The sequence below is a fragment of the Spodoptera frugiperda genome, chromosome 5 (assembly GCF_023101765.2).
Source record: "Spodoptera frugiperda isolate SF20-4 chromosome 5, AGI-APGP_CSIRO_Sfru_2.0, whole genome shotgun sequence".
Lineage (NCBI taxonomy): Eukaryota > Metazoa > Arthropoda > Insecta > Lepidoptera > Noctuidae > Spodoptera > Spodoptera frugiperda.
In genome coordinates, this window is record NC_064216.1 from 2,433,646 (window position 1) to 2,456,308 (window position 22,663).

Here is a 22,663-nt window from a genome sequence, read left to right on the forward strand (position 1 = left end):
GCATCGTACGCATTCCGTATGATGTCATCAGCACGCATCGCATGTAGGCATTGCTGATGATGCGGTCCGTACGATGCGGATCAGTGGATGCAGTTGTATGAGTTTTACTTATACAAGACAAACTAAAATCCGTTCCGTGCAGTGCGTGCGATGCGTACGATGCGGGCCTGTGGACACGTACCTTATGACTCTTATGAGTGAGTTTTTATTTTATGTCACTCTTCAACATCAAAAACAACAGGTCGTGTCAGTCCACTGCTGGGCTATGAACCTCCTCTATTGAAGGTTGAAGATCGCAGTTTAAAAGGTTGTGACTTATTAAAGTCCACATTCATTAACAGTCTGGTTAGGCGAGTCACTTAGACAAAAACGTCTTCATTTTTGACGGAACGGAAAATCATCCAATGACTTCTCCCACCTTGGGCGAGATGAGAGGGAGTGTCAGACTCTTACTGACTATAAACCACCCCATTCCTACTCCTGCTTTTCGAGCCGGAGCCCCGGTAACCGGTCAGAGAACTAGAATTAAAATCACGAATAGAATAAACTGCTGAAAAAATAATGTCACACCCATCTGTGTATTTGTAGAATGTGTTCTATTTTCATAGCAAAAAATGCTTTTATTTGCTCATTTACCTAATTGGCCCTAATGTGGTTGGAATCGCCACGTTTATACCCCTCTACAAATAGTGAGACCTACATTCCTATATAACGCACCCTGTACATTCAACCCTGCTAACGATTATATTCTATTTTTGGAAACAACGGCAATTTATGTTTCTGTATTAATGCTGCTAATTGATGAAACCTAATTAGATCCGGTTTGCTGAGCGCAATTCTAATTCACTTATTTAATAAATGTGTTTGTTGTTTCTTAACAAAAATATTACTAGGCTAAGTACACTCAACGTCATACCTTTTATTCTCGGAGGGATAGGCAGAGGTGCATTTGCACATTACGGCACTTTATGCCACTGTACAATTAACACCTACTTTTCACCATTTGTGTTATAAGTCCCATGTAATAGGTGGTGAACCTATTCCCATATACTAGGCACAATTCCAGACTCCGTACTACTATGGACCCATCAGTACTAGGCTAAGAAGTAATAGATAGATTTAATTTGAGTAAGAAAAATTCGCTTGAAAAAGAATAAAACTATAGACTACAATTTCACCATAGAATAGCATTAAAAAAAAAAGTTATTACGTTAAATATCGATTAATTATCCAAACATTTTGTTTTCTAGAATCCCTACTATACATATTATATTAAAGCTTATCGTATTTGAGTTTCAGTAACTATTTACTCTTAATATTACTTGTCTGCGTGAAAAAGCTTCGTAGTACATTGAAAACGAAGTTAATTTATCTTCAATTCAGATGTACTGCTTTCTATTCATTCTAGGTACTCTTAGCTCATTTGGTGCTCCGACTAAAAGCAGGAGTAGGAACGGGGTGGTTTTGAGTCTGTAATAGTCTTACACTCCCTGTCGTCCAACCCAGGGCGGGAGAAAACGATGAATGGTTTTCCCCCATCAAAATAATAGATATACTACTTAATCAACAGAAATTATGCATCCTACTCTAATATCATAAATGCGAATGTTAGTTTGTTTGTCACGACAAAACGGCTGAGGGGATCGAGATGTTTGGAACAGGGTTTTTTGAAGATGAAAAATCATACAATGTCTTCATCCATGTTGGGCGAGGTGAGAGGCGGTGTCAGACTCGTACCGACTAAAAACCAACCCGTTCCTACTCCTGCTTTTCGAACCGGATCCTTGGTAACCCGCTAGGCAATCCGCAGCTCCAGGAACAGGGTTAGATTATGGTCTGCAATAAAACACAGGCGCTTTTTTCCACACAAAGCCGCTGCAAGAAGCCAGTAGTTTACTAAATGACTGTACTCTGAGGCAGTGGCCCGAGTTTCCTTAACATCATTGCGCAATGAGGAAAGTCTTTGGAAAATCTTTCGTAATTTCAATCAACGTGACATCTGGAGTACTTTCCTGTTTACTTGTGCCTTGCTTAATAAAATGTAATATAAGTATGTAAACATAATATCATGCCTTTCACCATTTCTTCTCAGAGTAGTCCGTTAGGAAAAGCCGACCTCATCAAGATTTTAATAATTTTGACGTGTAAAAGTGCTCTTTTGTAGCCCATTTCCAAAAATAAATTCATTGTTTTCATTGTTTCACAAGTCGTGTTGTCTTATCTATAAGTACTTTATTTAAATATACAATAAAGCTGAAACAGCATTATGCGTCGTAATGTGCTGTGAGCAGCATTATGCGTCGTACACATTACGACGCATAATGCTCATAGGTACCTTCGGGGAGAAAAGGCATGACGTTGCATTGATATAAAAAGCTGAAGAATTTGTTCATTTGTTTGAACGCGCTAATCTCTGGAATTAATACTGGTTTGGTATTGAAAAATATTATTGTGTTGGACAGTCCAGTTATCGAGGTAGGTTATAGACTTTAAAACATCACGCTACGATAAATAGGAGCCGAGCAGAGTGAACTTATATAAAAAAAGATAGGGAATTAATTCATCTATATTAATTACTAGTTATTAGATACATGTTATGGGAGTATCATACACAGAACACGCTACCAGATTTTGTAGTATGACTAAAAATATCAAAAAAAAATCTATGATACCAAATCTTATAAAATTAGCAGTTAACGTGACTTCTAACATATTTTCCTGTTTACACCTTACATGTGCCTTGCTTAAGCAATATCATAAGTACTTATTACTAACAACAAACCCCAAAAGGTTTCCCAAAGCTCTTTCCAAATATCAAACAAATGCGAAAGTTTTCAAGCACTTTGTAACTTAATCACGACACAGCTGGATCGATTCAGAGGGGCCGGCAGGGCACGTGCAGACGCGCAAAAAATGTAAATACTATCTGTAATCTACTTACATAAAAGACATTTGAGTTTGCCTTTTTATCGCTTATCATGCACTTTATTACGCTATACATATAATTACTAAGGCCGGCAACGCACCTGTGACTCCTCTGGTGTCCAAGGCTGATCGCTTACCATCAGGTGACTCGTTTGCCATCAATTCCATAAAAAACTATATTATTTATACACAGGAGGTGTTCTAAAAGTAAAAAAGTACGAAGCGTCGTAGACAGAGAAAGAGATAGCTCTTTCATAAAAAAGGCAAACGCAGATTTTTTAGGTAAAAAATAATTACTCATAGTTAATAATTTATATTTACTATTGTAATCTTTAAACACGACACTACCTCCCATTAAAGCCGTGGCAGATAATTATGACTCATTTCATATAACATAATGATAATATGTACCTACTGAGCTGAAAGCTGAAATTGATTTATGTGATTTATGTGTGATATATTATGTTATGTATAAGTATATTTGTTATTTGACGATAAGAACAATAGATACATAAAACTAAAAACTATGTATCGATTTAAAGTAACAAAACTGTAAGACAGTTTTAATAATCATATCTGTATTATCTATACATATAATAAAATCGTAGAAAAGTGCTGTCTGTACATTGAAAATAAAAATAAAAAAAATAGCAGGGGTTATTGTTATGTCGATGTCGAACCCAAAAATGTAATTAACTTTTTTTTTGTCTGTTTGTCTGTTTGTCTGTTTGTCTGTTTGTCTGTTCGTCTGTGCGCGCTAATCTCAGAAACGGCTGATCCGAGTTGGATGCGGTTTTCACGAATATATTGTGGGATGCTTAAATTTACATTTAGTGTTTGTTTCATGTCAATCGGTTCATAAATAAAAAAGTTATGTCAAATTAAAGAATCACGTCGAACATTCTATGCTTATACCATTAATCTCCGCAACTATTTGACGGATTTGGTTGAAATTTGGTACAGATATAGTTTAGAACCTTAGAAAGGACATAGATATATTTTTATTTCAAAAATCAAAAAATAAAATAAAAATAAAATAAAAATAAAATAAAAATAAAATAAAAATAAAATAAAAATAAAATAAAAATAAAAATAAAATAAAAATAAAATAAAAATAAAATAAAATAAAATAAAAATAAAATAAAATAAAAATAAAAATAAAATAAAAATAAAAATAAAAATAAAAATAAAATAAAAATAAAATAAAAATAAAAATAAAATAAAAATAAAATAAAAATAAAATAAAAATAAAATAAAAATAAAAATAAAATAAAAATAAAATAAAAATAAAATAAAATAAAAATAAAAATAAAATAAAAATAAAATAAAAATAAAATAAAAATAAAATAAAAATAAAATAAAAATAAAAATAAAATAAAATAAAAATAAAATAAAAATAAAAATAAAAATAAAAATAAAATAAAAATAAAATAAAAATAAAATAAAAATAAAATAAAAATAAAATAAAAATAAAATAAAAATAAAATAAAAATAAAATAAAAATAAAATAAAAATAAAATAAAAATAAAATAAAAATAAAATAAAATAAAAAATAAATTTATTCCGGACATACAGCGCCATCTATTGTTCAATTTCGTACTTATAGTACGGAATTGAACAATGTCGGGCTGTTCCTATACTCCGTAGATAGATGGCGTTGATCGCGCAATGGTGTAATTACAATTGTTCAGTTCATGTTATTGTTTTAATTCATTGGAAATTTGTTTTTACAAAATAGTAAAAAGCAATGAAAAATATAACATAATACAACTTTTAGTACAAAGAAAACGCTCTAACGGAGTATAGATAATTCTATGTCGATCGTTACACGACTTCGGTTCATGTTATTGTTTTAATTCATGGAAAAAAAGTTAACAAAATAGTAAAAAGGTATGAAAAAAATTATATCAATATAATTAAACTTTTAGTACAAAGAAAATGCCCGAACGGAGTATAAATAAATAATCCAAGTTGTCTTTATCCTCGATAGATGGCGTTGGGATCGAAATAGATTGCGCTATGGTTTTGTTACAATTATTTGGTTGGGTATCGGCCGAGCGCTTCGGTACTATTGTAGAAAATGTGTATTATCAGTCGTATGATTATTTGTCTGTAGTGGTCCTGCTGTTTCGTATATTCTAAATTGGTTTCGTTGTATTTGTCAATTAATAAGTTTATTTGTTGGGATTTCCTGGTTTTCTGGTTAAACTTTTTAACGTAGGTTTAGTTTGATATCGATTATTAGTAGTTACTGTAGTTAGTTTTTTTAATAAAATTGTAAGTCTAATTTATAAATTAATTAGATTATATTTAAGTCGTTTCTTTTAAATTATTTAGTTTAAGCTTGGTTATTATAGCATAAAGGATAGGTTCTAATATAATTTCTTTTTTAATTGTTATAAATTCGTAATTCGTAGCTTTCTTTAGTTTTAAGTTAGTTTTCATCTTAAGTTCGGAAAGATTATAATATTTCTTTAGTTAAAGTCCGTTTTTAAACTATTTTTTCAATGCCCTAAGTGAGTATACATCTATTAAAATCAAACGCAGAGCTCATTATGTTGATTTTTGAAGAGTTCCCTGGAATATCTTCTACATCTCATTTTTGAAGAGATCCCGCGAGATCGGGAACTATGTGGTTAAAACCAAAAATTTGCCGGAAGTCACTATTCCACGCGAACGAAGTCGCGGGCAAAAGCTAGTCATAACTAAAGTCAAATGTATTTACATTCTGTTGTGCGGCGCGGTGACTCATAGCCGTAGTCGACGTGGTTTTTTTTTTAGACCGGAGCGGTTACTTTCGAATCGTACCACTAGATGCCACTGTGCCGATGACGCGCATTTCTGAATCGCGGTGTTAAGATTCTCCGCGACTGAACGACCTCCCCGGCACTCGCAGCGAACGGCAAGACCTTACTTCATAGGATCATTTCTATAGTAAGCTCTTCTCGAGACTTTCACACTATGTGAGTCCTCACCAGTCACGTTGATGAGATGTGGCGCGGTGCCCTGAGCGTGAGGCGGGCGGTGGTAGACCTACCATCAGCCCTCGATGATCGTTCACTCCCCTTCACGGGGGAGCGTGGGGTACTGTCGCTGTCTGAGTGGCTATTTTTACAACCTTTATATACTCTAAAAACTATAATAAGTATCTAGGAAAAAACCTTATATAAAATCATTATAATAGTATTCAATGTCTACTAAAGTTATTTAAAAATTCCATTAGGTACATTAGTTTATATTTAACCCACACGTGTTGTTATTAATATTAGCTATGTTAAAAATCGTCTCATAACACGTTTTCATTAAAAACAAACCAATAAAATGGAAAGGTCAACTATTGCAATAACCTCGTAAATGATAAACTTTAAAATTAACAAATTATAATTAAAAAAAGCAAAAATTAATTCCTCATAATTAGTTCCTACTTATGTTTTAAATTGTCGTCATAATTGTATAAATAAATTCCTAAAAAAATATATTTTTTAATATCAATGTGTGTAAACCACGTGTCGCATTCTGTTTTGCGACGTTATCATAACTAATGCTCCTTCGTTAATCGATTGAGCTAAACGAGTTGCGTTCGTGCTACGTTGCTATAATTATTTTATAAGGCGCTATTTATTCTCGAGTCGTTTTATTGCTAAGGTTACTTCGCTTAATGAGTGTGAGCATACCACCTTGACATTTAACTTGGAACACTTAGGTGCTATAATTACATTGTAAATACTACACAAGATAAATACCTACCTATAGTCATTACGCAAAAAAATACCACGAAATATTAACATTATTAATACCCAATATTTGTCTATGTGAAATTAAAGAATAATCTAATTGAAATCATATTCAAGTGAAAGTCAAAAATAACTTTTAGTAATTATAATAAAATAAAACATAAACGTAGTTTAAGTTTAAAAAACCGACTTCCACATACATGTTAAAGTGCGAACCTCCATTTTTTAAGTCGGGTATAGGTAACTAAAACCTTCTGCCAAGTCTTAAAAGTACTATGCAGAAAACCGCATCAAAATTGGTTCAGCTAAACACGAGATTCGCGCGCAAACATACATACATAGTCATACATACATACAGGTCAAACAGAGAACCTCCTTTTTTACAAGTCAGTTAAAAATACAGAGTACCAACTTATTCACGTTTAACGTCTTTCTACATGTGAAACGAAGATAGACATCACTATGCAATTATTTCCGCGTTGCAAAGGGGTCACCCTTAGCCCGGGGCACCCTTTAGCACCCCTGCCCCTAGCAGCCCCTAGTCTAGATGTTACTAACGCGAAACGGAATGCAACGCTTCGTGTCACGGGGAACATTGTCCCTTGCTTTGTGCTTATGTGTTTATGGACATCTAAGCGTATGTTTGTAATGTTTTGTGTAATTTTTATAGTGTTTTAATAACTTTAGTTGCTTTTGTTGAGCAGTTTGATAGTCACAAGATCAATGGTTACAGGTGGTATCAGAATTGTCAAAATAATGACTGATTTTATCTGTGTAAAATCTGATACGCAGTTATTAATGGGCGCACACCAGATAGCTAGAATATCCAATAAGCTGTGTAGTTTTCTACTAAACGCCAAAAACTATTATTTTCTATAAATTTTGAATGAAAAATAGTGTGTTATAACGTCATCAGATTTTTAGATCAAATAGGAAATTGATTTGTAGAAAATATGCTATATAAATTCGAAAATTAAGTAGAACAGCAAATCTATGAATAAAGGTATGATTATTTTATTGCATTAAATTATTTTTGACTGAGAAAACTACCTAATTGTCCATTTGTAAACAACACCAATAATATATCTTCTGTAATATTGTAAAACGAATCTCTTAACTCCGAATCTAAAACATAATAAATGATAGAAAAGAAAAAAAAAAACAAAAAGTAAACTTTCTAATTATGCCTTTTAACAATCAATAGTTATGAATGACGCATTAGCTTAGAACAACAAACTTTAGTTTCTATTCCAAGTTCAATTATTTTAAAATAGCTTAAAGCAATCAAACATTTATTTTTACCGATATTGACGTCACTATCAATGACGCACACACACAAAATTAAAACTTTACCAAACGAAACCAAACGTTTTCTACATAAAAATAAGACCCTTTTTAAAAAGCAGCACGAAATCATGAATTTTAAAATGCGAATGTACCGCTTAATGGAGTAAATTAAAAAAGTACGTAATGTTGAAAACATGTTTGGCATAACTTTTTAATTCATGCATGCATGCATAATCTGTAGCCTGTCTCCCATGGGGGTAGGCAAAGACAATGGAACGCCAATTGCTACGTTTCTTACACACCTCTTTTACTTCATCAGTATTTTTAATTCATTTTTCGTACATACATCGTGTTTGACTATTTGTTTACTTATAAAAATCTAATCGTATTATCGTTATAGAGTGAACACAGAAGCAAAATATCAGAACAGATTAGTTCCAGACAGATTAAAACGTCAAGGGAGAGGGTGAAAATGGGGCTGAATGAAAATCACCCCCCATTTCAAAATCAACCTTAACTATCAATGCTTATGGTTGTATTTCGTTCGTTTTAAATTCCATCAATTTGTGCTACGTAAATACCGCTAAACAAGAGTTCAATAACCTCTGGAGAAAGGATAAAGAAGTGAGGATTTTTTATTAAAAAAAAGGTTATTAAAAAAAAGGTTTCCTTAACTTTTAAAATAAATACTGGTTGAAGGGGACGAAAAAATTTGTAGATGCCATATTTAAAAAGAAATCATGTTTTTTTTTATATCTAAAAATGGCATTCAAATTTTTTTTCAATTTAATGGGCCAGACCTAAGCTTAAATATATAACAAAAAGTTACTACTAAAAAGTTTGCATATCTTTCAAATAAATAAGTACTGGTTGAAGGGGACAAAAAAAAGTAAGATGTCAAATTTAAAAAGATTTTTTTTGTTCTTTTCTTTCAATAAATGGCTAATCAATTTTTTTCTTAAAAAACAATGGGACCGATTCTATGCCTACATTATGACAACTCTTTGGTAAAAATTAAATAAATTGATTTTAGAAAAAAATAAGTTTAGTATTGTGTGTCCGCTAATCCGCTTCATAGTAGTACTATTAGGTGGATAGTTAGCAATGTTTGTATCAATAGTTGTGTGTTTTTACATTATTTTTTAAAAACATCACAGCTGGGCTCTGTAAATTGAAAACTTCGTAGCGTCGGCGTCGTAGCACGTTATAGCTTGTAGCAGCGCAGCGTACCAAAATATTAACGTTTCTATTCGTATACCTACCGTATATTGTATATCTACCTAAATATATCTTATCTTCTAGAGATTTATTTAACTAGTTATCTACGTTGGTCATTTCTCGAGACGTTAATATTATACAATACGCTAATTCGCTACGCCTGGCTTGCTTATACGAATAAACGTGCTAGTCAACATATTTCAACTGATTTTTTCTGTAATACAATTATTATTTATTTATTCCCAATTATTTTAATAATCTGCAAGTAGATACTGAAGCACATCTATAGAAAAAATGTCACAAAGTTAACTTTAAGAAAACACAACGACTTTAGTTCTATATAAATATAAGAGATGTCGCTACTGTGCATATTTTTCTCGTCCTGTCAGGATTACGATGATTTGTTATTCTAATTAACAGATTAGCAGCTTTTTTATACAATCTTTTAAGCTTGCCTTGAGCTCAAGATTTTTACGGATTAATGAATATTTTCCTGCTTTGCTTAATGCAGTATTTTTGGGAATTCGTGCCAAAACAGCTGTGCAATTCTCAAAGAGCTACAAAAGAAAGTTTATATTTTTTACATATTATTATCGCTATCGCTACTTCTCTACTACCCTGAGCCACCAATTATGTTATAAACATGACCTATGTAAGGAGAGGTGATTGCGATGGATTGCGTACTGGATTTTTTTGAGATGGAAAAATCATCCAATGTCTTCTCTCGCCTTGTGTGAGGCGAAAGAGAGTGTCAGGCTCTTACAGACAAAAAACCACACCGTTCCTTCTCCTACTTTGAGCCGGAGCCCCGGTAAACTGTTACGTTGTCCGCAACTCGAGATCGGGCATCAGCCCTACTGGGCCCCATCTGTGGTGGGCATACCTAAATCCACACTCCTAGATTTATAATAAACCGTCATAACCACAAACAAGTAGGTAACATTAAAAAAGCAATAACTATCAGTACCAACCTATACAATAAAAAATATAGAAAAAAAAAGAACAATTCACATTACAAAGTAAGAAACAATACCTATGGTACTTACTTATCAATAGTTATCAGCTTTACGACCTACCACAACGCGACATAGGTTCATAACGTGACAAACCATGGAAGGCCTTGGGCCCGATATGGCCATTACCTATAGAATCACTCCGACAATGCCGATAACACCACCCTTGCAATGTGCCTAATGAATTATTTACGTTGCTTAATCAAACTATGTTTTCATTGCGTAAGAAATGTGTTTAATCAATTCTTTGGTTGGAATAGAATTTTGTTTTAGACTTTCACTTACTTACTTGACTTAATAATTTGTATCCCTTTTTGAGGGGGAAAATCATCTAATGACGTCTTCCGCCTTGGGCGAGGTCAGAGAGAGTGTCAGACTCTTACTGACCAAAAACGACCCCGTTCCTACTCCTACTTTGAGTCGGAACCCCGGTAACTTGTTACGTTGTCTGCAGCTCCGTATCTAGTCCCGTAGATTCGTAGTATCTAGTACAACACACAACGAAACACAACGCAAGCGTTGTTTCACGTCGATTTTCACTCTAAAAACTAATAAAAATAGGTACATGAGACTAACATAGCACTAGCAAGCCTAAACTTGATTTTAACTAAATATGTACAGATTGTATAGTTTGTGTAGCATTAATATTAAAGCACGCCTCGGGCATAGTTTGTAATTGTCTGTTAAATATTAATGAAGGTTGTATTGAAGCTCATTTATTTTTGATGGTGAGCGTTCAAGGACATTGGAACGATGATATTACTACTTGAGTTATACCTAGTGTAATTTAATTACTATGTTATCGGCTTACTCACGTAGGTAACTGTTTGACAAGGAACTCGACTAGTTTCAAGCCAGGGTAGAGGCTCATATTCATGAGCAACATTCCGCGGCACATGACGCGGTGATTGTCGCGCTGCTACTCATAATAATTAATTGAGTGTGTCTCTCGAAAGTCATCATGAAAATAATTATATTTTTTTTTCTTTTCTGGCTTGCGGCAGTATACAGTGGTTCTTGCACTACATTAAGGTTTCGTGGTTTCTCACATAAAATAAAGATACAGAAGATACAATTTAAACATTTTTATTTCCATAATTATTATTATACTGGCAGTCGTATGTAATATCAACATAATTCACACACACTAAGTATACTGGGGCATCCACGCAATGTGGCACACCCGCACATTGAACAAGAGAGTCAATGGACGTCCCGTCCACCATTACAGACATCATTAAATGCTTTGGAACAACAATTCAAGTAAATCCTTAATCTAGGGCTAAGTCAATAAGTTACTCGCAATACAATGCGCCATTTGTACAGACAGTACAGAAACCAATCGACAAAATCCCGCAATGTACTCCAAACAACTTTCATAGGCCCATTTACAACAATAGAAACTTTAATTCCTAAATTTTCAGATTCCTACCGTAATAATACAATTTCACTTATAAGATTTACAATCTGTGACCGATTTTGTTTATTCTTAAACACAAATTAATATCGCAAACCCAGACAACATTGAACATCTGAGATTTCGTAACAATGTCAGCATCACCACGCGGAAGTAAATTATGTCACACGAATTAACTTCCATACAATGGCACTTGCTTTTTAATATAAAAATACTAAGCACCTAATGTGTGCGTTACACGCATAAAACTAACAATTAATTATTTACAAATTATCTTTTGCCACATTTTTATAACAATAAATAGGTACATTTTTGGTCTCACTCGAACGCATCCATTCCATTAAAAATTGAATTATATTTTTTAATTATTTTTAATCTGTATTGTTTTATATTTTTTATTGGTTTTTTGTCGGGCGTGGCAAAGGACCGCGTTTAGAACGCTACTAATGTTCAGTCACGCTTTGAAGAACTAAGATTAACTTAAAACTAAACACTAAGGGCATGGAACATTAAAATATCTAATTGCTAATTTAATTTCCTTGTCCAAAGTTTAAGAAAACTGACACTTGCGCCGTACGGAGGATATAAAGTAAGCGCACACATTTGTTTTAGAACTTACTAGATATATCATGAAATTGTACAATAAGCATAAGTTTCTTGTAATGACTTTGAAGCTTAATTAACCTATTAGAGATCCATACTGAATGTTTCCTGGGACTCGTCGAATGAGATTGAGTTGGACCGTGCCTTCTGTGCTGCAGTCGGCTGTATGACATTCGGGACGGAGTTAGGGTTCTTCAGGAGAGCGGCCGGCAGCGGGCACTTAGGTGGGGTCTGCGAGATCGGGGACTGCCGTAGCGACATCATGAGTGACCTCTCGTACACTATCCTCGTACCTGGAAAAGTAAAATACAAATTGTTACTTAACAACTTCAACGTTCATGGCGCTTGCAACAATGCCGAAATATCGGTAACTCATAGACATAAATAAACATGGTAAATATCCCGTCTTAAATTCTAATTTTAGTGTTAGTGACCATGTCAGTTTAAAAATATAAATTATTACTTGACGAATTCTTACTTAATTAGGTACATGGCGCTTGCAACAGTGCCGAAATATCGGAAACTCGAAGAAACTAAAAAACAGGGTAAATATCCCGTTTTGATTTCTAATGATGTTATTAGTGACCATGTCAGTTTAAAAACTTATAACTATTTCAAATCATGAAGCAAATACAGTGAGATTTTAAATAACAAATTCTTAGATAATCAATTTTACGTAGCAACAAAATAATGCTACATTGTAAACACCTATTCGAAAACCTAGGTTCGAAAATCAACAATGGCAGCCGCATGCCAATTCTAATGTATTTCATGCTAATTCCATTCATTCTATTCAAAAGCAGTAAAGTTCAAAGATAATCGATGATGTCTCGTGATTATATAATGTCTCTTGAATTCGCTAAGACGTCTGGCATAGTTTTGTTAAAAATACGAGTTTTCATTTTAGCTACGATTACTTCCGTGTGACAACTAAAATAACTGAGTATGATATTTCTGCGCCTACGACGTTGATTATAATTTTACACATGATATTTGGGCGTTGAGGAAGACTTTACAAGTAAATAAAGAGCTTAGTAACTAATAATGTTTAGTACAACATCGAATTCCGTTGTCAAGAAGGTAGGAGAGGAGAAAGAATATCAAAACAACCACTGGATGGAGATACAAATGAATTATCATCTAATTATTCAGGCATACAGTTTAACAAAATGAACCGACTAAAATAATTCTATTTCAAATCAATATGAAAGACGACATCTTTACCAATTCAGATTTAAACTAATTATTCAGGCATACAGTTTAACAAAATGGACCGACTAAAATAATTCTATTTCAAATCTAATTTAAACCTAACAGTATTTCAAACGGTTTGAGTTATTTAAATCGTTGTTTATTTAAGTATTTCTTTGTTTAAATAGATATCCAATTGTCCAACATCGGCGGACCTGCTAGCGTGTTACCGGGGCTTCGGCTGAAAAAGCAGGAATGAGGTGATTTTTAGTGTCTGACACTCCCTCTTGCCTCGCCTAAGGTGGGAGAAGTCATTGAATGATTTTCTACACTGCTAGCTCTTTTCCGTACACCACTAGACAATGATTCTTCAAGTAATTTGCCATTTAGCTTAATTTTCAGTTTTTATCACATACAATGTGGATACTATATTGTCGTACCACTTAGCTTAAGTTATCCTATACTACTTTTTACCATAGATGATCATAATATTTGATTAAATTCTTTTTATCTCTAGTCAGTAAACGTTGAGCTACTAATCTTTCCACATAATCTGTATTGAGCACCTTTACAAAGAGGACTTTATCTTGTTACATGAGTATTTACCATCCCGATAATAAGGTGTGGTGTGTGTGAGCCGTCTTTAACCACAACACTGATGAGTAATCAGATAGAAATCTGCGTAAATATTGTAACACCTAGGTCAATAAACATGTAGGTGCTATGTACTAGGTATTTAGTTATATCTTGCAACATTAAAGGACTAAAAATATGTATTTAATTTCATTTAATGCTGTTATCGTAAATACATAAGAATATACAGCTATATTTCAGAATTGATACCTTCACAAGTTCGTATACTTTTTACAGTTTTTTTTTTAATTTCGACTTCTTAACCTCGCTTTGATTCTCAAGAAGTTAAGGACCCTTAAGCCGCTTAAAGCATACAGAAGCGCTTTTTTTATAAAGCTTTAACGAAAGGACTTATACCACAAAGCTGTTTTTGATAAAGCATCTGAACGAAAAACCAATTAGATATTATAATTATAGATCTTATTAATTTTATCTTAGATAAGGTATAATTGGGACATAATTTATCATTTTCCTTGATGTGTTAAGAAATTAATATTCTATGACATTTTCAATTCGTATTTACATTTAAAATATTATTTTAATTTACCTAACTAATATTCTAGTTTCAGTTGACAGACTAATTATGTCTCTATTACCTAATGTTTAAATAATTAACAATTTATCTATAAATAGTTCTTAGAAGTACTTTAATTATAATATAAAAATATTGTTGTAATCTTGGTATGTATGGTCAAGAAATGTTAATAAAATAACAAAACCAAAGCCAGCCAAACATTATCTAACAGAATAACACTACACTAAACTAAGCGAGATTAAACATAACTCACAAAATATAATAATTATAAAGTATATCCCTAATATAGTCAATTTTCATTTAATATCAACTATGCATACTAATCATTCAAAGCCTATTCAATCGGCTAGAATTCTCAGATTATAATCAGCAGTACGCGCAAACGCATGTAAAATGGGTAGAGTTGTTCTATTATCTTAAACAAACAGTCGTTCGTGATTGGTTGCCAAGTGGCTTATGTAACACAATACGATACCACATGGCAACGTTTACGCAATACAATCACGTTTTCGTATAAAAAGTTAGGTTAGGAAGTATATAATATATGTGCCGAATTACAAGACGGATCCACATGTTTTTTTTACGCATTAAGACTGATAACTTTACTTAATTATTTTAAAACTAGTATTTCTAAATCAAAATCTGATATTTACCTATCTGATAGTTGTAAGTAAAGATGGTCACCATTTTTTTTACAGGCCTCATGATAAGTCTAGCCTAGACAAATATATGATCCAGAGTTACGGGCTAGCGAGTTTACCGGGGCTCCGGCTCGAAAAGCAGAAGTAGGAAAGATGGTTTTTAGTCAGTAACAGTTTGAGTCTCGTCCAAGGCGGAGAGAAGTTTATGGATGAGTTTCCCACTCTAAAAAAACGACTGGACAAATAGCGTTTAAAAAACTTTAACCAAAAAAAGGAGTTAGTTTAATATTTTGACCTATTCAATTTCTTCAATGTCAATTCCATATACATTGAATTTTTACGGTACAGAGAAAATTTTATTCTTTTTGTAATAACTAATTAGTTTGGTCTTGTTTTTTCATGGTGCCAGCACCAAACAATAGCTGATGATTATACATAGTCATTTGACAAGCTTATTTACATTTAGACACACATAATCAAGCTAAAATCCAGATTGTTCTCAACAAATAATCTTTAAAAGAGAATTTTATGAGACCTTGAACTTTAAGTTTGTTTATTTACAGTTTCATAGGAATATCGATAAGGAAATGTCGACCTTATTTTCATGGCATAAATGACTACATTTAAATAATGATTCGGATAGTGAATTGCCATTATTGGCACCGGATATCATCAATTGGTGACTGAACAGCTTCAACTAGGTGATCATCGTTATATATTTATATTAAACTCGTTTGTAGTACTAGGACTGTATGAATTCATACAACTGCGCAAGAGTGGTTATAGAGTTTTGGCTTCTCACGTAATTTTTTCAATAAGTAAAGAATATGGTATAGAATTTTGACACACTGAGTGCTATGGAGTTCTTCTCACGTATTTTTTAATAACGACTATCATATAAACCTTATGTATTTAACTTAGCAATAAGCTACTAAAGTTTTTATCAAATAAACTGATCTATATACCCCTTTCTGAAGTGCAAGACAATTGGACGAATCCATATTTATTTATTTACGTCGGAAATATTTACAATTTCATTAATAGAATCTTTATTTAGAATACTATACATACTATTACTATTTAATATTAATCCATTAGCCACATAACGAAATGTGCCCTCTAGATATAGGTATCTCTGTGACATAGTTTTATCTCTATGACATAGGCATTTATAAATATGACGCCAATGTAATTAAACATATCAAAACATTACACCTGTTGCTCTAAGAAGGGATAGGTAGAAATATAAATAGTTTATAGTAATTATTTATGTACGTCATTCAAGTTGTTATGACATGAATGAACAGTTTGTATAAACAAACATGATATTATTAGATAATTTCGCTCAGATTACCAGCTTCTGTTTTCTTAGTAGGCTTTTAATCTGTTTGTTTTGATATTAATACTTATTATTATGACAATAATGTTATCTCGGATTTACGTAAATTATTTTTAAAATACCTAGGTACTATTACATAGGCATAGGCATATATAATATGTACTTTGTGCTTGTTTTTTTTTTATTTAAATCTGTTTTTTTATATTAATTTAGTCATTTTTGGCGGGGATATCTAGGAAGTGTGTTTTTATTAGTTTAGTTTATTTATTATAGCTTGTAGTATAAGATAAAACAGATTCAGAATAATATTATAATGATTACCGAAACAATAATTAAAACCTTCCGAAACTTACTAACATAGCAAAATGTCATGTTTTTACGTAAGTATTGGCCCCGCCAATTCTAATCGAATTACTAAAAAATATTAAGTAAGTAATTTATTTTTACCATTAGTTCAATGTATAATCATTACAATCTACCAGTACTTTAGTTCTAATTAATCGTAATATTCTCAGCAATTAGACCCTGCCAAGGTTAATACAACAATAATTGAGACCATTTAATCCATGAGTTCATTGGCGCTACTAATTTTAGTACTCCACTCATCTGGAGGATATCAAAGGAATATAAACATAACCTGTTACTTACGACCTATGAAAAATGTATTATCGACTCATTAATAAGCTTATTTTTCATATATATAGCCAAGATGATAACAAATATGTGGTTTACAAGAAGTCATAAGAGGTTTCCCCATAATACGGTAGTATGTATGTTCGCACATTACTCCCGAAGGACTGCATTAAATTGGATGATTATTGTAGTTATTTCGTCCGCAATTTAGCTAGCAAAGGGCATGGCTTGAATCAATGAAAAGTTTCACAGAAGTACTCGTGCTTCAAATATAATTCTCACTAAGCCAGCAAGAAAATATTTTCAAAGCTTCGCGTCTCACGGTAATTTAAACGCTATTGCTAACTGCATAATAACGCTTCTTGCACTTATTGTCGTTTGTCAGTTGTCAGGCTAACGAACTCTGTGGCTTGGGCATATTAAAAAAAAAGCTTCTAATCGGCAAACACAATGCGTGTTCAGCTTCAGCCGGTTACAAACGAGATAAGTACGCTATCATATTTATCAACAATTAGATACGATACTCGAACGAGGTCATTTTACGAATTACCTAATTTTGTCACATTTAAGTGTAGTTACGAAGGTGCTATTTACCTCCAGGTGTGGTGGAGTAAACAGTGCCTCCTGGAGTGCTGGAGTACACATCGGGCATCTGCGAGGGGTCCGTGATGAGCACCCTCCTCGAAGGAATAGCCTGGCAGTTGGTGGCTTGCCTCGCAATTGGTGACGCCGACATGATTCCAAAAACTTTTTGGTATAATCTCACAAAACACTGACACTGTTGGTCGTTCAAAAATACAAGGAGGACTGAACCGGGTGTAGCCGATGCCTAAAATAAATACGTTTACTAGCTACACGCACACACGCACACGTTGTGTATTGTAAACACGTTACACACGAGCGAGCCACATCAAAACATGTATAGATTATGAACGCAGATACGTTACTTTGTAAATGTGGGTATATGACCTTGAAGTTTTACAACTGTGTAAACAGCGAAGTTGGGTGGGTAAATAAATGAGTCAGCTACCAATACACATACCTATTGATGCGATTGTTATCTAAAGCCGTAGAAAATCCTATCTAACAACAATTTAGACATTAGACAGGTCGAACCATTTATAAGCGAAACATATGTATGGCTTCAAAAATATCATACTCCAATTCAACTATTTAAATAAATATTCCCAACTAAACACTCAGAATTCTCTCAAGAATTCCTTAAACCGTACAAGCTTTCTACCTATTCAACCGATCTTAAAAACGAGTTTATCATGTTCTTTGACAGCGCACACAGATACCCGCAATCGTTATCGTACGTAGTACGTTCCACGCACACACGGGCACAATGTTTTGTGCGTAGTTTAGTCAGTCGATATAGTGATGTCGACTAATTTATATTCGCAAAATGTTTATCTCGTACAAAATCAACTAGCGAGAACCAAGATTATGGAATCTTTGCAAGAAATATTATGATTTTCAAATATTTCTGGTTGTAGGTAAATGAGGAATACCTACCTTCATTGTGTTTATTTCTATCTATTAATTTTTAAATTCTGAATATATTATAAGTGTTGTTTGTTGTTGTATACGTAACAACAGCATGAGTAGGTAATACCTTTGATAATATTAAGTAGATAATACCACTGGAATTATTAAACCCTCTTACACGGGACTCATAAAGGAACTGGTGAAATGTGCGTGTTACATTGCACTTAAGAATATGTATAATCACCGCTAGCTATCTACTCCTTCGTAGATTAAAATGTGTGACGATACCGAGTTTATGTTTCTTAATAGTATCACACAGTATTTATTATAACCACTACATACAACTATCAAAATCCACTACACAAACACATACATACGTCTGATAATATCTATAAGAAACAGGACAAAACGTGATAATTACCTCACTAAATATTTTTTAAAACTTTTTGAAGAACATGGCTTCTGTATTGAACAATAATTACACCCACGTATTTAAATATATAATTAAGCACCTTTTATTTTAACAAACGAATTTACTGGTTGTTCATAACCGGTTAATTTTCAAGGCCAATGTTGTTTAAAATATGTACCTGTATTAAAGAAAAAGATGTATAGTACTTACTACATAATACCTTTTACACGAAATCTGCTTAAATGTTGGCGTAATAACAAAGCAACTATCGCTACGGTAGCATAGTACGCTACGCCACTGCTATGCTACGCAACGAAACGCACGTTTTTCCTGGCTCAAATAAATCAATAAGAGATAAAATGAAGGTGCTACAGGAGACTGTGTCAATAAGTATTGTAGCAGTAATACTGGTTTAAAAAACTAATGTTTTTGTAAAACCTGTAGCGTTGTTGTAAATTAATTTATACGTCATCATTATTAATGGATCAATTTATCTATTTAAAATAAAAACTATTCCTTAGAATACATGGTAAAGACATGGCATACAAATACAAAGTTAGCAATATCTTACCTCTTAAGGTGTCACCATGCGTGTATCGGTAGAATTTCTTCCATTGAATAGCTTTCCTTGAATCCGAGGCACGAACTCCTCATAATCAGCTTCTGATAAATTAGCATTCAACACCACAAATTGTTCTGTCTCCTCAAGAGGCAGCCTCGCCCTCCTGTCTCTCAGTGCAACACCATTTTTTGTGAATATTAGCTCGCTTGGTACTGAATTCGCCACAATGTTGCATTTCGTTTTGAAAATCTTCGCCAAATGAGGATATTTCAGCTGGTTTGTCTGCCACCATTGACATGGATCACAGCTGCTTTCTGCAAGCTCGCCCTGAAGGTAGGTAGACACTTCTTGTTGAGCCAACATTAATTGATTTATATCGGAACATCTCCTTCTATTTTGTATAGACAAATTTCGTCTCCGCCACAAATTAATTTCACCGGCGTCATCGTCCATCGTACTCTGATCACCTTCATCACTTTTCGTTTCATTTTGACATTCATTTTTTATCATCTGTTGTACCGTTGACACTAAGTTTGATTTCGCAGCCTCAACTGTATCCACCACAACTTCATCAATGAACATCTCTGTCTTGTATCTCGGGTCTAAAATAGTACAAATGGCCAACTTAGCTTCATACTCTTTACTTGAAAAATCTTCATATAATTTGGTACTGAATGGTATTAAAATATTTTCTAAGAAGTTGTGATATCGAGGCTTCTTCTCTAGTTCCTTCATCACATCCTTCAGTCCGTTAATGATAGCAATTCCTTTTGAAGCGTAAATGTACTTTTCAGAGCTAAGTTCAGTGATTGCTTCGTGGAAAGGTTTCAACATTAAATACAATTGGTTCAGTGAGGTCCATTCATCATCGGTGATGTTTGGTAAATCTGTGATGATGTTCTTATCAATTTCTTTTACCTCATTCTTTAGATTGAGAAACCTTTCTATCATGAGATAAATAGAATTCCACATCGTTGGCATGGAATTTAGGAACTCCAGAGGTACTTCATTATCGATGTTTTTCCTTTGGGAACTTTCCAATCCTTTTTCTTCTTTATTGCACAATTGGTAACGGTATGCAATAGTGTTGAATTTTTTTAAAGTGCTCTCATAAATATTGGTAAAGCTTTGAAGAATATTGTTTAATTTTTGCGCTATACAAGAACAGTGCTCCCAACCTAATGAAGTAACTGCTTCTATTATATCTCTGTTATTGTCTGTGACACACATATTTATTTTGTCGAATATGCCCCAGTCTAGGCAAGTGAATCTGAAGATAGTTGCAAGGTCTATACTAGAGTACGAGCTACTTAGGTGCCAACATTTCAGCACTATTGACTTGAACTGAAAGTCCTTATTTATGTAGTGTCCAGAGATGCACATAAATGTGTCATTACTAGTAGAGGTCCAAAGTTCGCTCGTCAAACAAACAGACTCTGCTTCTTGTATTAATATTTTTTGACTATTCAAACACTTCTCGTAAAGTGCCGGTATGACTTTTTCTGATATAACTAAATGTGAAGGTAATTGGTAATCGCCGTTCAAAGCTTCTACAAAGTCCTTAAAATCATGATCCTCGACGATAGAAAGAGGTTGATATGTCTTCACAATCATCTTTAAGAGTTTGCCGTTGATTAGTTTCTGTTTCTGATCAAGAACGTTGGTGAAAACATATTTAATTCGAGGCGTTGGGGGTGCAGAGTCTGCCTGTAGCTCTGAAGTAGAGGCTTCGGGGCATGCCTCAACTGAGCTGATATCTTGGTCATCTTCTTTTTTAATTTCGATTAGAGAGATGCGACAGGTTTTGTGTTCACCTGTAGGTGACTCAGTCAAATTGTCTTCATCGAAGTCTTCCTCGTCATCATCTTCTTCACCCCTGTACATCTTCAATGTGAGACGACGTTTCCTCTTCTCCACTTCTACTAGATACGCTTTATATTCCGCTTTATGTTTCATCCGTAAATGCGCTTTCAAATTCGTTATAGACGTCTTATATGAGTAATCACATTTACAAATTTTGCAGTTGGCAACTCTTACGTATGGTAGCTTTACGTAGAAATTCCATAACGGGTTTGATATATTTACCAAACTCATTTTTACAATGTTACAGACACACACAGTACCAGACTAAAGTAATATGTACAAAGTATGTACGATATTAGCTGTTAGTCAAAATAACACGTCACAATTATTTTCGCGTACAATTAATAGCACAAACACGAAGCGAAATGATGCTACACAGGAATAGCAAGAGAATAGCACGTGGCGCAGGCGCACTGCTCACTGACAACTTGAAGCGCTCCAGTGTGTCGAGTGACGAGAGGGAAAGAGACAGCATGCGACGCGACGCTCGATGGAACGTGTTCATCGGTACGCGTCGCGCTGGCGAGACTTGGACACGAGAACAAAAGAGGGACAGCCACCACTCTACGTCAAAAACGACTTTATGTATATTGTTTTAAAGTATATAATAAACACGTACTTCCACTTAAGCCTTAATGACTTGGGAGTAGGGTTTGAAACCGGTAAATGTATAGTTGCCGAGAATGTGAGCAACGCGTGAGTATTATTATTGAATGGAAGCAAGTGCCCGTTGGCCGTTGCTTGCGCTGTTATGGCGGAAAGCAGGCAGCGGGTAGCGCATGAAACAGATAAATAATTGAATTATCACCTGCTATTAAGATATTACCTGATGTAAAATATTACGTTGAGAGCACGCTAACCAATCGAAAAATAATTTGGAAAGGTGTTTTGTGGATTCAGTTTCTTATACGGTTTAACTTTTACTTATACTATGGTTGAAATTAATAATATTATGATGAAATAGAGATTCAGAAAACATATTTATATAGGTATTGTCAACTGCCTCGTTAGTCAAGTGATTACAAATACAATTATTGCTAAGCAAGCATCAAGCATGATGTGTCACTTCATTGTCTGAATTCGTAATTTGATGAGAAGGGGGCTTACATAAGTGTTATGTCGTTTAGTTAATCGTTTTGTAAATAATATACAAAATTAATTGCTTG

General features: G+C 33.5%; 2 protein-coding genes and 1 non-coding gene across 3 annotated transcripts; 1 reads left to right on the plus strand and 2 right to left on the minus strand.

Moving 5' to 3' along the window:
- The first annotated feature begins 5,829 nt into the window (after positions 1-5,829).
- LOC118272290 (small nucleolar RNA U3) lies at positions 5,830-6,031 on the plus strand. The gene has a single exon (XR_004783352.1). It is a non-coding gene; the product is annotated as a small nucleolar RNA U3 (small nucleolar RNA).
- A 5,216-nt stretch (positions 6,032-11,247) lies between these two features.
- On the minus strand, positions 11,248-17,986 carry LOC118271855 (eukaryotic translation initiation factor 4E-binding protein). Its single transcript, XM_035588099.2, has 2 exons — positions 17,764-17,986; positions 11,248-12,490 (listed from the first exon to the last, which is right to left on the minus strand). Exons 1-2 carry the CDS (start codon positions 17,903-17,905, stop codon positions 12,282-12,284), a joined length of 351 nt encoding a protein of 116 aa, XP_035443992.2. The 5' UTR covers positions 17,906-17,986; the 3' UTR covers positions 11,248-12,281.
- A 1,552-nt stretch (positions 17,987-19,538) lies between these two features.
- Positions 19,539-21,954, minus strand: LOC118272129 (zinc finger BED domain-containing protein 4-like). The gene has a single exon (XM_035588480.2). It carries the CDS (start codon positions 21,726-21,728, stop codon positions 19,647-19,649), a length of 2,082 nt encoding a protein of 693 aa, XP_035444373.2. The 5' UTR covers positions 21,729-21,954; the 3' UTR covers positions 19,539-19,646.
- Positions 21,955-22,663: the final 709 nt, after the last annotated feature.

Bases quoted from the DNA above. Each gene is read 5' to 3' on its own strand.
- LOC118271855 (XM_035588099.2), bottom strand. From the start codon at position 17,905: ATGTCGGCGTCACCAATTGCGAGGCAAGCCACCAACTGCCAGGCTATT. The intron at 12,491-17,763 runs GTAAATAGCACC...TTACTTTTCCAG, and splicing joins TTACTCCACCACACCTGGAG to GTACGAGGATAGTGTACGAG.
- LOC118272129 (XM_035588480.2), bottom strand. From the start codon at position 21,728: ATGAGTTTGGTAAATATATCAAACCCGTTATGGAATTTCTACGTAAAG.